Source organism: Hemitrygon akajei, chromosome 12 (assembly GCF_048418815.1).
Source record: "Hemitrygon akajei chromosome 12, sHemAka1.3, whole genome shotgun sequence".
Taxonomy (NCBI): domain Eukaryota; kingdom Metazoa; phylum Chordata; class Chondrichthyes; order Myliobatiformes; family Dasyatidae; genus Hemitrygon; species Hemitrygon akajei.
This window is the reverse complement of record NC_133135.1, coordinates 50344788-50360945: the sequence shown is the minus strand read 5'-3', so window position 1 is coordinate 50360945 and position 16158 is coordinate 50344788. Positions and strand designations below refer to the sequence as shown.

The 16158-nt window shown below is 40.9% G+C and overlaps 1 protein-coding gene across 4 annotated transcripts in view; it reads right to left on the bottom strand.

The window, feature by feature from the left end:
• The window catches only part of frem1b (Fras1 related extracellular matrix 1b), a 214248-nt gene that overhangs the window by 22405 nt on the left and 175685 nt on the right, over positions 1–16158 (bottom strand). For all 4 annotated transcript variants that reach the window (XM_073063069.1, XM_073063070.1, XM_073063071.1 and 1 more), the window contains 3 exons: positions 15895–16039; positions 12009–12138; positions 1686–1758 (listed from right to left, as the gene is read on the bottom strand). In XM_073063069.1, the coding sequence (XP_072919170.1) occupies positions 1686–1758; positions 12009–12138; positions 15895–16039 (348 nt within the window). The remainder of the gene's footprint in view (positions 1–1685; positions 1759–12008; positions 12139–15894; positions 16040–16158) is intronic.

Below are 16158 nucleotides of genomic sequence, written 5' to 3'. Positions count from 1 at the left end.
TGATCACCCAGTGAAAGGTCAGTCACCTCCTGGATATGCGCAACAAATTCTGCCTCTTCTAAACCCCTTTATGTTAGGGAAGTTTAAATCCCCCATGACAACAACCCTATTATTTCTACATATTTCCTTAATCTGTTTACATATCTGTTCCTCAATGTTCCGGTGGCTATTGGGGCCCTGTAGTACAATCCCATCAGTGTGATTGCACCCTTCCTATTCCTGAGTTCAACCCAAATAGACTCAGTGTCTGAACCCTCCATTATGTCTCCCCTGTGTGCAGTTGTAATATTGTCCCTGGTTAGTATTGCAATCCCCCCCACCCACTTTACTTCCTCCTCTATCTTTTCTAAGACTTCAAAAACCTAGGACGTTAATCATCCATTCCTGCCCCTCTCTCAACCATGCTTTTGTAATGGTTACAACATCATAGTTCAACGTACTGATCCATGCTCTAAGTTCATCACCTTTACCCATAATACTCCTAGCATGAAAATATACACACTTCAAACTACCTGACCCAACATACCTGTTATTTTGATTTTACTTTCCCATACTTTCCTTGGCATCCACCTTCTGGTTCAATCTTTCCCTTATAGACCAGTTCTCAGCCCCCTGCAAAACTAGCTTAAACTTTCCCAAGTAGCATGAGCAAACCAGGATATTAATATCCAGGATATTAGTTCTCTTCCAGTTCAGGTGCAACCTGCTGTCTCTCTTGTACAGGTCACCCCTTCCCCGGAAAAGGTTCTAATGATCCAAAAACTTAAAACCCTGCTCCTGCACCATCTCCTCAGCCACCTATTCATCTGTGCTATCATCCCACTCCTACCTACACTAGCCTGTGTCACAGGGAGTAATCTGGAGATTACAACCTTGGCAGTCCTTCTCTTCAACCTCTTTCCTAACTCAATATACTCACTACGTAGGACCTCTTCCCCTTTTTTGCCTATGTCATTGGTGCCAATATACACTCCAACCTCTGTCTGTTCACTCTCCCCCTTGAAAATATCCTGCAGCCACTCTGATATATCCCGGACCCTTAGGCACCTGGGAGGCATCACACCATCTGGGTGTCTCTTTTGGGGCCACAGAATCTCCTGTCTGTCCCCCTAACTATCGAGTCCCCTACCACTACCTGATTTTACCCTTCCTGGCTGAGCATCAGAGTTGGCCACAGTTCCACTGTCCTGGCTGCTGCTGCTGTGCCCCAATGATTTATTTTATTATATCTGCTTGGTTTTCTAAGTTACTAAGCTGTTAAAATTGAAGGAATCAAGATATGACATGTCTTTTAATACCAGAAACATTTAAAAGCTGTTGAATTTAATGACAGCTGTGACAACGGGGAAAGCTGTACTGCCAGTTTTGCTCTGCCTAAGCCTGTCAGGATATTCTGGAGCTGGAACTTCTACAACATTTGCTGCCCAATGCCTGGTCACTAAATGGGCTTCCCTGCCTGCATGAAGAGTGCAGAGACCTGGCAAAATCAACTTTTCCCATTAAACACAATCACCAACGGACAAAAGGCTTCAATGTCTGTCCAGCACAACCTAGTCAAAAACTTGCAGAACTTTTTAAAACCTGAATATAATTCTGCAATTCATATAAATTAATTGTCTGTAGATATTTTCATTTCCTTGGCAAGATAATGATAAAATATATTTCATCAAATAACCGACACTTACCAGGGTCAAACTGAATTAAACTTGCTGTGTGATGAGTGAAGTCCCTGCCAACTGTTGCTGTTAACTCCTGAGCCTATAGAAGGTAAACAAACACTGAATTAATATTCAACGCAGAGACTGATCACATAATATCATGGAGTCATCATACTGTGAAGAGAATGCAACTTCATGATGTATCTTTATTATGTGCAATGGAGCATAAATATGCACAGTTATATAAAGAACATCCACAATGACTGTGCAGACTTAGGAATGGAACCAAGATTTCTGTGAGAAAGAGAAAAAAATAGAATAAATAAAAATTTGGGTTGTGAACAGTAATTGTTGCTATATAACAGTATATGTTGCCCTTTAAGAATTGCATCAAGTGCATTCCGGTTTAAGATGGCGCTACCGAAGGTGTGCGACTGTTTATGGGTGGTTCGAAAGCAAAGAAATTTGATTTAAAACATTACCAATAATACTTTTCCTGAAGTACATTGTGGTGAACTATCACTGTAAAAAATGAAGAGGCAAAGACAAAGAGAATTTGAGAAATGTGCCCTGCTGGTTGTTGCAAATTTGCACACTTGGAATTGGAGCCATGCTGGTGAGCAAGACCAGGAGTAAACAATTCAGAGAGAAGACAGGACAGAAGAGTTCCTATATCCTTCTAACTAATCCAGGTGTGAGGGTGGATCACGCTAAGCGCAGAGTCGGTTTGGAGAGGTTGAGAACAGCTTCTTCAGCAGTGGAATTTAGGCCTAAGGCGAATGGCTGGGCAGCGCATTCTAGGTCTGGAGCGATTTGCCGTGGCAGGGCCTAGGTCCCAATGTGAGGCACAATCCGCAGTTTGTACAATTTAAATGTCGGCCCAGATAGACTGGAAAGGCAGGGTGTAAAAGTGGACGAGGGTTGGATTGCTCTGGGTGCCAAGCCAATTTGGAGAGGTCAAGGGCAGCTTCTTTGGCCACAAAATTCAGGCCCAGAGCAATTTGCCACAGCAGAACCTGGGTCCTAATGTGAGGTATGATCCGCTGTTCAGACTATTTAAATGCCAGTCCAGATAGACTGGGGTCTTCTCTCTACACGGCACTGAGGCTGTGAGACCACCCCCGGCTGCCATGCTTCATGTCTGTGAAATTTGTGGCAATTTGCCTCGTTAATATGATGAACTGATTACCAAGCCTTTGAGTTTACTCTGGACTGTTCTGGGAATTTGGATCTAAGGACTCAATTTGGTTTGGAAAGCTGTTGTTTTGCTTGCTTCTGTTGTTTACATGATTTGTGTTTTTCTTTCTCTTTTTGTGTGCATTGAGAGTTGGTCTTTATTTTCTTTAATTGGGTTCTTTCGGGTTTCTTGCTTTGCGGCTGCTTGAAAGTAAACAAACTCAAGGTTGAGTAATTTAAACATTAGCTGATAATAAATGTACTTTGCATCTTGAAGTGATTCATGCTTTTTGGTTCACAGTACACATGCAAGAAGTTTCAGACTTTGTTATGAAGAGTCAAATAAACTTTGTGCATGCAAGACACAAAATGCTCAGGGAACACTGCAAGTCAGGAAGCACCTGTGAAGGGGAATAAAAAGTTGATGTTTTTTGGCGAGACACTTTCTCGGGACTGGAAAGATAATGGCAGAAGCCAGGTTGGAGGAGAGGAAGATGGCAGGTGACAGTTGAGTCCAGGTGAGGTGGAGGTGTGTGAGTGGGGGAGGGGAGATGAATTAGGAAGCTAGGAAAGGATTGGTGGAAGAGGGGGTCAAAGAAGAAGGAATCTAATAGAACAAGATGGTGGACTGAGGAGGGAAGGAAAGGAGGAGGGGTACTGAAAGGAGGTGATGGGCGGGTGAGAAGACAAGGAGTAGAGAGTAACCAGAATGGGAAAAGTGAGGGGGGAGAAATTATTGAAAGCTGGAGAAATCAATATTTATCTTCTTCTTCAACCCTTTACATCCCCCATCTCCCCCACCCATAGACCTCACCTGGTCTCACCTGCTAGTTTGTACCCCTTCCTATCCCTCATCTTCTTATTCTGGATTCTGCCCTCTTTCTTTCCAGTTATGATGAAGGGTTTCAGCCCAACTGTGTATTCCCTCCATAGATGCTGCACGACTTCCTAAATTTTTGTACTTTGAGCTCCTATGTTCTCATGTGTTTCAGTTTACATTTTCTGCAGTGATATTTGTTCAAGGTTTAAAGAGCTCTTTGAGCACACATACTTTACACTGGCAACAAAGCTTGGTGGTAAAAAAATCACAGTGAAAAGTGAAGAAGCTGTCCTGGATGTCAAGGAACTGTGTGGGGCAAATCTGTGGAGCTCACAATTAATGACAGGAAGTCTAAGGTGCAGACTTTAACACAAGAGAAAATGGTTCCACATGGAAAATTTGTTCCAAATAAAATTGCAAACCTGCTTGTAGTTATAGTAACATCTAGTACAAAATAGCAGAGGGGCTTCAGACTGATTAGATTGGAAAGCTTAATCATCAATAAAAAAAATATATATCCTGGGGGGTGAAGGTGATCCTTGAGTAAATTATGTTGTTTAAGTGGAGGGTGTGGTGAAATTGTTTGGCAGAGGCCACCTGCAAATACAAGGCCATCCTTTTGGTGGAAATATGGCAGTTACAGTATTTACATGATGTTGGCAGATTTGCCAACAAACCTTCCAACAAACATTGAACAAAATTAAAACCCAAAATCATTTCAACCCAGTGCTGTCAGAAAATGTGCACGTTATTAGTTTGTAACTCATAATCAGCAATGAAGACTGATGATGAGCAACGACACACCTTTTCTAATAAATCTACAGTCTAACAAAAGTAGAGTTAGTGAACTGAAAATGAAAATCAAGGCTTTACGATGCATAGTGACATAGATGCTGACCGCTTCACTGTGGAAATGTACACGTATGGCAAAATGGTTTGAAGTTAACAAGAGTCCTGAAAATGTGTCTCGGCCTGAAACGCCAACTGTTTATTTATTTACAAAGATGTTGCCTGAACTGCTGAACTCCTCCAGCATTTTGTATGAGTTGCTCAACATACTTTGGTGACAAATAGAATGTTTAAAAATTGAAAGAAATTTTATTCTAGCTTCTTCTCCCTTCCTTTCCAGTCCTGAGGAAAGGTTTCAGCATGTCCAGCAGCATCTATGAAAATGAATAAACGGTTGACCTTTTGGACCAAGACCCCTATCAGGACTGGAAAGGAAGGAGAAAGATACCAGTATAAAAAAGTGGGGACTGAAGAATTTGAATTGAATTGACTTTATTTCTTACATCCTTCATATACATGAGGAGTAAAATTCTTTTTGTTATGTCTCCGTCTAAATGTGCAACGTGCAATTTATAGTAAATAGTATGAATAACAAGCCAGTCAATATAACATATAAATAGTGTCAGCATGAATTAATCAGCCTGATGGCCTGGTGGAAGGGGCTGTCCCAGAGTCTGTTGGTCCTGGTTTTTATGCTATGGTACCATTTCCCAGATGGTAGCAGCTGGAACAGTTTGTTGTTGGGGTGACTTGGGAACCGCAATGATCCTTCAGGCCCTTTTTACAAAGCTGTCTTTGCAAATGTTGTGAATAGTGGGAAATTCACATCTACAGATGTGCTGGGCTGTCCACACCACTCTCTGCGGAGTCCTGTGATTGAAGGAATTACAGTTCACATACCAGGCAGTGATGCAGCCAGTCAGGGTGTTCTCAATTGTGCCCCTGTAGAAAGTTCTTAGGATTTGGAGGCCCATACCAGACTTCCTCAACCATCTGAGGTGAAAGTGGCGCTATTGTGCTTTTTTCACCACACAGTCAATATGTGCACCACATGAGATCCTCAGTGATGTTTATGCCGAGGAACTTAAAGCTGTTCACCCTCTCGACCCCAGATCCATTGATGTCAATAGAGGTTATCCTGTCTTCATTCTTCCTGTAGTCCACAACCACCTCCTTTTTGTGCCATTGAGGGAGAGTTTGTTTTCTTGACACCACCATGACTCCTTCTCTGTAGGCTATCTAATTATTATTTGAGATTAGGCCAATCACAGACATCCCACCCTGCAAAAACTCATTTCAGGGAGGTAGCATGTAGCTCCATCAACTTGCGGGTGACTCCTGGGAGAAGTGGGATGTCTGCAATAAAGTAACTCCTTAGCAGCTAGCCAGCTAGTTTAAATAACGTTAGCTATGTTAATGAATGAATGACACCTGTTAAACTCACCTCAACGTTTTTTACATTTTAACCCACCATGGGCAATAGAAAAATCACTGTTGCAAACAGTGCAGCGAGCAACACTGTCATTATTTTTGACCCCTATTAGGCAGGGGTACACTTTAGTGTAGTCTGGGATGAAGTACATTTTTTTGGAACACTCTGCCATCTCTCTCTCCCTCCCCCTCCCCTCCCCCTCCCTCTCATTCCCTCTCTCCCCCTCTCTCTCTCCCTCTCAGAAAAAAATCTATTTCCAGGATATTGCATATAATTTGCGTGTGTCGGGAAGCTGCTATCAATATGCGGGAGACTCCCGGAACTTCTGGGAGAGGTAGGATGTCTGCAATCAGTGTAGTGTCGTTAGCAAATTTAATTAGCAGATTGAAGTTGTGGGTGGCGATACAGTCATGGATATACAGAAAGTAAAAGGGGGGGCTTAGGAAACAGCCCTAAAGGGCTCCTGTGTTGAGGGTCAGAGGGGCAGAGGTGAGGGAGCCCACTTTTACCACCTGCTGGCAATCTTACAGGAATTCCAGGATCCAGCTACACAAGGCAGGGTGAAGGCCAAGGTCTCTGAGCTTCTTATCGAGCCTGGAGGGATTTATGGTGTTGAATGATGAACTGTAGTCCAAGAACAACATTCTTGGACTATAAGGGAACAAGCTAGAAGGAGATAGTTGAAGACAGGTGTGGTGGGAAAGGTAAAGGGCTGGAGTCGAAGGAATCTGAAAGGGGAAGAGAGTGGACCATTGGTGAAAGGGAAGAACGAGGGGAACCAAGAGGTGATAGGCAGGTAAGGAAAAGAGGTTAGAGGCCTGTGTGGGGAATGGGAAAAGAGGGAAAGGGGAGAAGAAAAGATTTTCAAAAAAGGAAAAAATTACCAGAAGGAGAAATCGATGTTCATGTCATCAGGTTGGGGGCAAGATGATGGAATATGAGGTGTTCCTTCTCCACTCCAACAGAGGGTTCATTATGGTGGAAGAGGAGGAGTGATATGTTGGAATGGGAAGAGAGATAGGATTTTAAATTGTTAGCTATTGGGAAATTACCCTTTTGGTTGATGAAGCAGATGTGCTCAACTTGGGAATAATTTTCTGAATAACCAGAGGGTTGATGAGGAAAAAAATACATCTTTAGTGTGAATAGATAACATCCAGTTTTAAATAAGCTTCTTGAATAATATGGAACAATTATTAAATAAGGATGTCATGTTAATGCAGCACAGCTCAAGTGATCCAATTTGATTTTCACCTCAGGTGCTGCTTGTGTGTAGCTTTTATATTCCCCTTTTACCCCCAGGTGTACAAGTTCCCTTTCACTTCCTAAAGATGTGTAGGTAGGTTAACTGATTATTGTAACTTGCCCTTGGCATGAGAAGGGAGAGTAGCAGGATAATAGTGAGGGAGAATAACTTGCCTGAACATGATGGGACTGATGAGTGTGATCTGAGGGCCAGCGAGAAAGAGACCTCCTTCTGTGACAGTGTTTAAAATCAAAAGATACCACATAACGTGGGCCTGAAACCAGATTTCAAACTGATGGTAAAGTGGAAATGCTCAAACATTAAATAGGAAAAAAAGAGTCCACCATGACGGTACAAAAAGCTGCATGATTCTGCAAACATTATGAACTGATATTCAAGCAAATGATGGATGATAATTAATATCCACTGTTTATGTTTGAAGATTAGTGTCCCAAGTTGTCAGGTCTTCTGTAAATTACAACTACGTCAAACCAATGTTCAAAATAATGTGGATAGAAAGGCATCCGTAGCTGACTATTAACATCCACAATGGTTGTACTCCTACTTCCAATGTTACTGTATTAGGTAAAAATCATCATCTTCAAAGGACGCGTGGTAACCGGGGCCACCATGTGCTTGCAGGAGTGCAGGGGCTATCCACACCAGGCTATCGTTCCCCAAACATCTATTAATTCACCAGAGCCACGTTCTCACATTCTTCTGAAATTTGGTTTGCTCTGTTTCCTGAGCAACAAACTCAGAGTTCTGGAGGAACTCAGCAGGTCAGGCAGCATCGATGCAAGGGAATAAACAGTTAATGTTTCGGGCTGAAACCTTTCTTCAGGACAGCTTTGATCAGAATCCTTCATCATGTGTTGTTCTGTTCCTTACACTCCATTGAAACTCATTGATTTCACTGAAAAAAATCAATTACATTACATGGTAACATCCTAAAAAAAGGTGAATTAAAATGTGTTAGAGTATTATTTGGAATAATATTTAATGGAATAGAAAATGTGCCAATGCAGCGACACTAATGTTCTGCACCTGCCAAATCAAATAGTGTTTTACTCTAACATTTCTGAGGAGAGGAATGATGAAATAGAGAGTTGGAAAATACTCCAATAATATTTGGTTGAACTGCATGTTAAACAAGGATCATTCCTGTATCACAGTAAAGATCTCAGAAAAGATCAAAGTCTCATTCATATTTGTAAAATTTCAAAATTGTTCTTTGTTTTGTTTATTTTGAAAAGGTAAATGTAATATTTATGATATTAGTTATTAACAGTAATAGTTGACATAGCACTGATACCCCTTAAAGATTATGCAGTGTGTAATTGCTCCTGGATTGTAAAACTGCAGAGAAAGGTCAAATGTCAATGGCTTGGAATAAACTACATTTACAGTGCCTATAAAAAGTATTCACCCCCTCAGGAAGTTTTATTGTTTTACAACATTGAATCACAGTGGATTTAATTTGGCTTTTTTTGACACTAATCAACAGAAAAAAACTCTTTCGTGCCAAAGTGAAAACATTTCTACAAAGTAATCTAAATGAATTACAAATATGAAACACAAAATAATTGATTGCATAAGTATTCACCCCCTTTAATATGACACACCAAATCATCACTGGTGCAGCCAATTGGTTTTTGAAGTCACTTAGTTAGTTACATGGAGATCACCTGTGTGCAATCAAGTGATTATAGTAAAACTACACCTGTATCTGTAAGGTGTAACTGATGGTGAGTCAGTATCCTGGCAAAAACTACACCATGAAGACAAAAGAACACTCCAAGCAACTCTGTGAAAAGGTTATTGAAAAACACAAGTCAGGAGATGAATATAAGAAAATTTCCAAGTCACTGAACATCATTTGGAGTACAGTTAAGTCAAACATCAAGAAATGGAAAGAATATGGTAGTTGTAAATCTGCCTAGAACCTAGAGCAAGCCATCCTCAAAAATTGAATGACTAATCAAGAAGGGGATTAATGAGGGAGGCCACCAAGAGACCTATGACAGCTCTGGAGGAATTTCAAGCTGCAGTGGCTGAAATGGGAGAGACTGCGTACACAACAGCTGTTGCCTGGGTGCTTCACCAATCGCAGCTTTATGAGAGAATGGCAAAGAGAAAGCTATTGTTGGAAAAAAAACCTCACATGAAATCTCTGCTAGTGTTTGCCAGAATGCATGTGGGAGACTCCTAAGTCAGCTGGAAGAAGTTTCTATGGTCTGCTGAAACAAAAATTGAGCTTTTTGGCTATCAGACTAAACTCCAAGTTTGACATAAGCCAAACACTGCACATCATCAAAAACACACCACCCTACTGTGAAGCATGGTTGGGGCATCACGCTGTGGGGATGCTTCACTGCAGCAGGCACTGGAAGGCTTGTGAAGGTAGTGAGTAAAATTAATGCAGAAAAATATGGGGAAATCCTGGAGGAAAACCTGATGCAGTCTGCAAGAGAAATGTGACTTGGGAGAAGATTTGTTTTCCAGCAAGACAATGATCACAAGCATAAAGCCAAAGCTGCACAGAAATGGCTTAAAAACAACAACATTGATGTCTGGGAGTGGCCAAGTCAGAGTCCAGACCTCAATCCAATTAAGAATTTGTGGCTGGACTTGAAAAGGGGTGTTCACTCATGATCCTCGTGCAATCTGACAGAGCTTGCGCAGTTTTGTAAAGAAGAATGGGGGGAAAATTGCAGTGTCCAGATGTTCAAAGCTGATAGAGACCTGTCCACACAGACTCAGGCTGTAATTGCTGACTAAGGTTCACCTACTAAATACTGACTTGAAAGGGGGTGAGTAATTATGCTATCAGTTTTTTTTTGTCTTTTATATTTGTAATACTTTATACCAATTTGTATTCATTTTGACATGAGAGAGTCTTTTCTGTTGTCAAAAATGCAAAATGAAATCCACTGTGATTCCATGTTGTAAAACAATAAAACATGAAAACTTCCAAGGCAGGTGAATACTTTTTACAGGCACTGTACATACCTTGGTTAAGTTCTACATATGCTATAATTATCAACCTCTATCGTATTCAGAGGTTAAAATCTCACTGAAGACACACATTCCATAAGCTAGGAAAGAGAGTAGGCCATTCTGCCCCTCAAAAAAGCTGCTCTGTCACTCAGTTTGATCTTGTACTGAAGTCATCTCTATTATTATCAAAATTCTACAACCCTCAGATTTGAAAATATAGAACAGTCATTTTTAATTGAGAGTGTTGTATACCTTTGAAACATTTTATCTCAGAGAACCTTAGTTGCTCTGTCATAGAATGTTGCTAGAGATCACTAGATTTTTGGAGCAATATACACAAAATGCTGGAGGACCACAGCAGGCCAGGCAACATCTATGGAAAAAAGTACAGTCAACGTTTCAGTTTATCAGGACTGGAAATGAAAGGGAAAGAAGCCAGATTAAGAAGGGAGGTCTATTTCCTCCTCTACTGCCACGATGAGGTCACTCTCAGGCTGGAGGAGTAACACTTTGTATTCCATCTCGGTAGCCTCCTACCTGATAGCCTGAACATCAATTTCTCCAACTTCCAGTAATTTTACCCCATCCCCCTCCCCTCTTTTTCAATTCCTCACTCTGACCCTCTCCACCACTTCTCACCTGCCTTTTGCCCCTCCTACTTGCCTATCTCCCATGGTCCCCTCTCCTCTACCATCAGATTCCTCCTTCTCCAGCCCTTTGCCTTTTCCACTCATCACCTCCACCTTCCACATCACCTCCTCTCCCCCACCCACCTAGCTTCACCGATCACCTTCTAGCTTGTTTTCCTTTCCCCACCCCTCCCCACACCCACCAGCATATTCTGGCTTCTTCTCCCTTCCTTTCCAGTCCTGATGAAAGGTCGTGATGAAAGTTATTCATCTCCATCGATGCTGCCTGACCTGCTGAGCATTTTGTGTGTGACTGGCTGAAGTTCTCTCTGGCATGCATCAACCAGACTTTTACTAAGTGGCAGAATAGGTATGAAGAACTATTTGTCCTAATACTACTTACGCTCTGATTTTCTTTCAGAAGTGCTGAACCAAGTCCAGCAGGAGGTTGACATAATTACACATGTGCAATGATACAAAAGGGCAGAAGCATAGAATTTAAAACAGGATATGAGAACCCAGAGGGTTGGGTTCACATTTTACTGCAGCTCAACATGAAGAGAAAGGTCTCACACTTGTAAGCAAATTCTGAACAAATCTCATGACATATACGGATAAACCTGATTCTGAAAACACTATCATGTCGTAGTGGTATTCCAATATATGAGCAGCACTGTAACGTAGCAGTTGGCACAGTGCTTTACAGTACCAGCGACCTGGGTTCAAATCAGCCAGTCAATATAATTTTCCACTACACGTCTATAGGTTTGTCAAAGTTTTGGATGTCATACCGAATCTCCGCAGACTCCTAAGGAAGTAGAGGCGCTGTTGTGCTTTCTTTGCAACTACGTTTATATGATGGGTCCAAGACAAGTCCTCTGAGATAGTAACACCCAGGAATTTAAAGTCATTATACAATCCACTGGTAAGTATATTATCACATCTTGTACAAATATAGGCTGAATTTACAAGCTTTTGTTGCGCTTATAATCGATACGATAAATCCCAGGCATATTCCCCTCATAAATATTGAAAAATCTGACTATTTCCTGAAGGACTAGAGATGTGAGTGGGAGAATAGCATTCAAAGAATGATGGTCCAGGGCAGAACTGCTATTTAGTCCATTAATCTCTTCATCATGGACATTGTTTGGATTTTCTTAGTCTTAATGACCTCTCCATGGATACTGAAGAAATCACCAGACAAATCAGGAATCAAAGGTATTTTGCAAAATATAAGTAATTGAAGTTAGCATACCTTTATAGTAACATAAGAGGGGTCGGCACTGTATCCTTTCCTGATCACGTTAATGGAGAGAGTCCCTATGTCTTCGCAGACTCGATAGCTACTGGAAGCCATTTCAATCTGGGACCACTTCAGCTCCATTCTGGAGAAAAATTAAATTTATTTTTAAGCAAGATACAGATGCAATTGTTGCTCAAAGGGATTAAAGAAACCAAATACTGTACATCTTAAGGAAATCTCAAGTTAAATCTCTGACCATATTGATACATCCAGGGCATTTTTCAAAGCCCAATTACCTTCAGATTTGTCATCGATGTCCTTCCATCCATCAAATCAGAAGTGAAAATGTTCATTATGTTCAAGTCCATTGCAACTGCTCAGCAAATGAAGCAAATCATTTTGGCATGCAGCAAAATCTTGACAACCTTCAGTCATGGTCTGAGAACTGGCAAATGACATGTTTATCTTTGAAGTGCAGGAAAAGACTGTGCTGCTTACTCTAATGTGGAGTGTTCCAATGAGTTCAAGGTAGCACAAACTTTCTTGTACCATCCATGCATTAAAACCTTCATGTATGACCCCATGTGAGAAGTTTAACCATCTACCCCTGATATTCATTGGCATTATTACTGCAGAGTCCTCTAACACTTCAGCATCAACATCTGAGGGATTACCATTGACTAGAAGCTCAATTAGACCAGTCATCTGAGTACCATGGCTGCAGGTGCAGGTCAGGAAGCCTGATTTTCCTGCAGTAATTACTGCTTCTGCAATCTCTAATACCAGATAGACAAGTGCAATAGGCACATCGAAACAAGTTCCTCTAAGTTATGACTATGAACGATGTTGCCAATCTTTCATTCTGTACTCTGCGGCATGGTAGCATAGAGACTAGTGCAGTGCTTTACGGTCACAGCAGTAAGATAGGGATTCAACCCTTACTAACTGCAAGGGTGGGGGGGTGTGGAGCTATGTCTCCACCAAAGGAGATGTAGGACATTCCTTCCCTCCTCTAGCCTGCAGGCCAGTCTTGGGCAAGGTGTAGCACCTGCCTAGCCCCCACCTCCCCCCTTCCCCACCAATCAGGGTCACATGAAGCTATGGGAGCAGGTGGTGGATGGTCGTATGAGCAACTGGTGCTTATCACAAGCCCTGGTTATGTGACCACTGGCGCCAGGCAGACGATCTCTGAAGGGTATTGATAATAGCTGGGATCACCTGTCTTGTAAAGATACTGCTCAGAAATCACTTATGTAGAAAAATTTGGAAGAACAATCACAGTCATCGATAAGCCGCCTCCATCGTAAGACATGGCACAAAATAATGCTGAACTGTAAAATGTTTGTGTATTTTTCTCATGACAATGTGGAGGTGCTCCGGTTTTTTCCCACATTCCAAAAGATGTCCAGGTGACACTTGCGGGCTGCCCCCAGCACTTCTTGGACTGCATTGGACGTTGATGCAAACAAAACATTTCAGTGTATGTTTCGATGTGACAAATAAAGCTAATCTAAAATAAATAGAAATTTAATCATCATCGGGTCCAAATCCTGAAGCTCTCTCTCCAGCAGCATATCGAGAGCACCTTCACCACCAGGGCTATAGCAGTTCAAAAAGATGGTTCACTACCATCTCCTCAAAGACAATCAATGCTGGACTTGCTGACATACCAGAAATGAAGTTCAATAAGAGCACAATAATTTTGACATAGCATCTGAAATTCTCCCAGTTTTATATAACTGATTATTTGCTGTGAAAGGATATTCTCCTTGAACGTTATCTGCAAAAGGGTGTGTATGCCTACCCAACAGTGAAATTACCCTATGTAAAAATGTGGAGTTTTGTCAATGGGCATGAAGGTCACTGTAGTCCTTTGGTTAAATGGATCATGCACATTCCAGACTCTCTGCTCACTCTAATTCGGAGGGTTCCATGGTATGCTAGGCAAAGCAACCTCACTTGTAGCCATTCCTTGTTCATTACACCCACTTTAGAGGAATGAGCTGAGACAAGAACATAACCAGTATTTACCTTATCTAACAAAACTTCTTCTATGATATTTGAAGAACATTATTATATCTACATATCTATAAGTAGCTGGGTTTAAACAAGATCTAGCAGAAGAAAACAATGATTATATTGGAGGCATGGAATGTGTACTCTTGGGAAGTTATATAGTGTAGGCAGATTTACTTTCCAGGCGTTAATCACACACTTTGGAAGATGAAAACATCTGATATTATCAGAGACACATACTGGCTTAGCACGTAGCATGACAGTTACTCATAGTTACACTACTGTTTCTCATTCTGTTCTAGTGCTGCCTTCTTGCAGCTGTAATAGGTAAATCCTCTTTGCATCCTTTATAATGCATCAAGACATCCATGATACACGAGTCAAATACTACTCGAATTGTTTGTAAGAGCTTTAGGCTGTCTTTTAGATCTCCTTTGCTTGAGAGTCCTTTCTATCCTTGGCAGTTAACAAGACTAAGTGCCTTTTATGGGTTCAGAGTTGTTGCTGCATCTTATTAATTTTCACTTGTTCTGCAGTTTTTTGATACCGACTCTGTACCAATTAGGCAGGCATATACTGTAAATGCAATGCATTTTCTTTGGAACATGATGCACTTACCGGCTAATGAGATTTCCTGCCAGCATTATCAAATTTAATCAGAGTGACGCACATCAGGAGCACCAAAGAGCCACAGAACCAGGCATTGACTCTCCCTATACGGTAATTTTGAAATGTTCACTAAACAGACAGACAACACATAAGGAATGATGGAGACTCACTAACTTGTTGTTTCATAATACTCCAATGCGGTTCATGTTGTGTTTAATATGGCCTGTCCCTCTTTAATAAAGATGTCAAAGAAAGAACTAACTTACTGTATACAAGTCCTGCCTGCTACAGTGGCATTCAAGCTTGGAATGTTAACTTGGATCCCGATAACTAGTAGCTGGAGAAGAGTGTCAGGATATCTTGGGAATGCCTGAGGTTTCCTTTTTGTCTCCTTTATTCAGCCTGCTTTCCATTTACAGCATGAAAGCAGCCCTTTCCTACCTTGCATTTTATTGTTGAAAGGTTCTTTGATAGCCAGATGCGGTGTCATCTTTGAATAATAGCTACTCTTCGTTCATAAGAAAGGCTAAAGGATTCTCAAATGAGCAGCATGTATTCCACAGGCTAGATTGCCACTGATTAACATGGAAGTTACAGCTGTGGCAATGCAATTACTGACACCTGAAGCAATTATTCAGGTTGTACTCATACAGAAGGCAAACAGATAAAATGTGCCTTATCTGCACTGATGAATTCCTTATACATGTAATGGTGTTCGCCTCCTTCAACATATTACATCTGAAGAAGATTGCTCCGATCTCAAAGTGACAACCTTTCTTTAGTGCGGTGCCTGTATGTTATCTTTCGGATCAAATATTTTTTCTCATTGGGAACTTAAATTCATAATCACCATCAGTTTCAAATAATTCCTGTAACGTCTCTGTGTAAGAGTCCACTACTGAAATTTGTATGCATTCCTTTAAAAACTGGCCACTCTCTATTAAACTTGCAGCTTCATCAGAGTTTCTACTCTCATTGGTATATTCTTTCAGCACTAAGCACAGATTTCAAATCTTATACAGTAAATCCTCACGAGAATCTTCTATACACAAGGAAAAGTCATACTCACAATTCGATGTTTCATAACTCTATGCAAGTTTAATTGTTAATTAGTAGAAATATAATGAAATCGTGTTCTTTTTAAAGCAGCAGACCAGGAAAATTTCTGCTCTGCATCTTTATAAACAATACTTCTTTTCATTAAGGATTAAAATCATGTACCTGCTTTATACAATGTGATTTCTTTGGAAGATTAAACATGCTCTGCACTTACATTTCTGGATCATTAGAATTTCCGGCACTGTCAGATATTTTGAACTCGAAGCTGTCAGATGTCAGATCTATAGAGGGATTGATTATATAGCGAATTTCACGTCTGTCTACATCTTTCTGGGTGAATGTGCCTTGAATGTATTCACCTAAAATAAAATAAGCTCTTTAATGTTACTGGTGAAAGATGTATTAGTACAATTAATTAACAAATTTACTTGCAAAATAAGGAGGATGTTCAATTTTCCATTCTACAGAGGTGAAACCA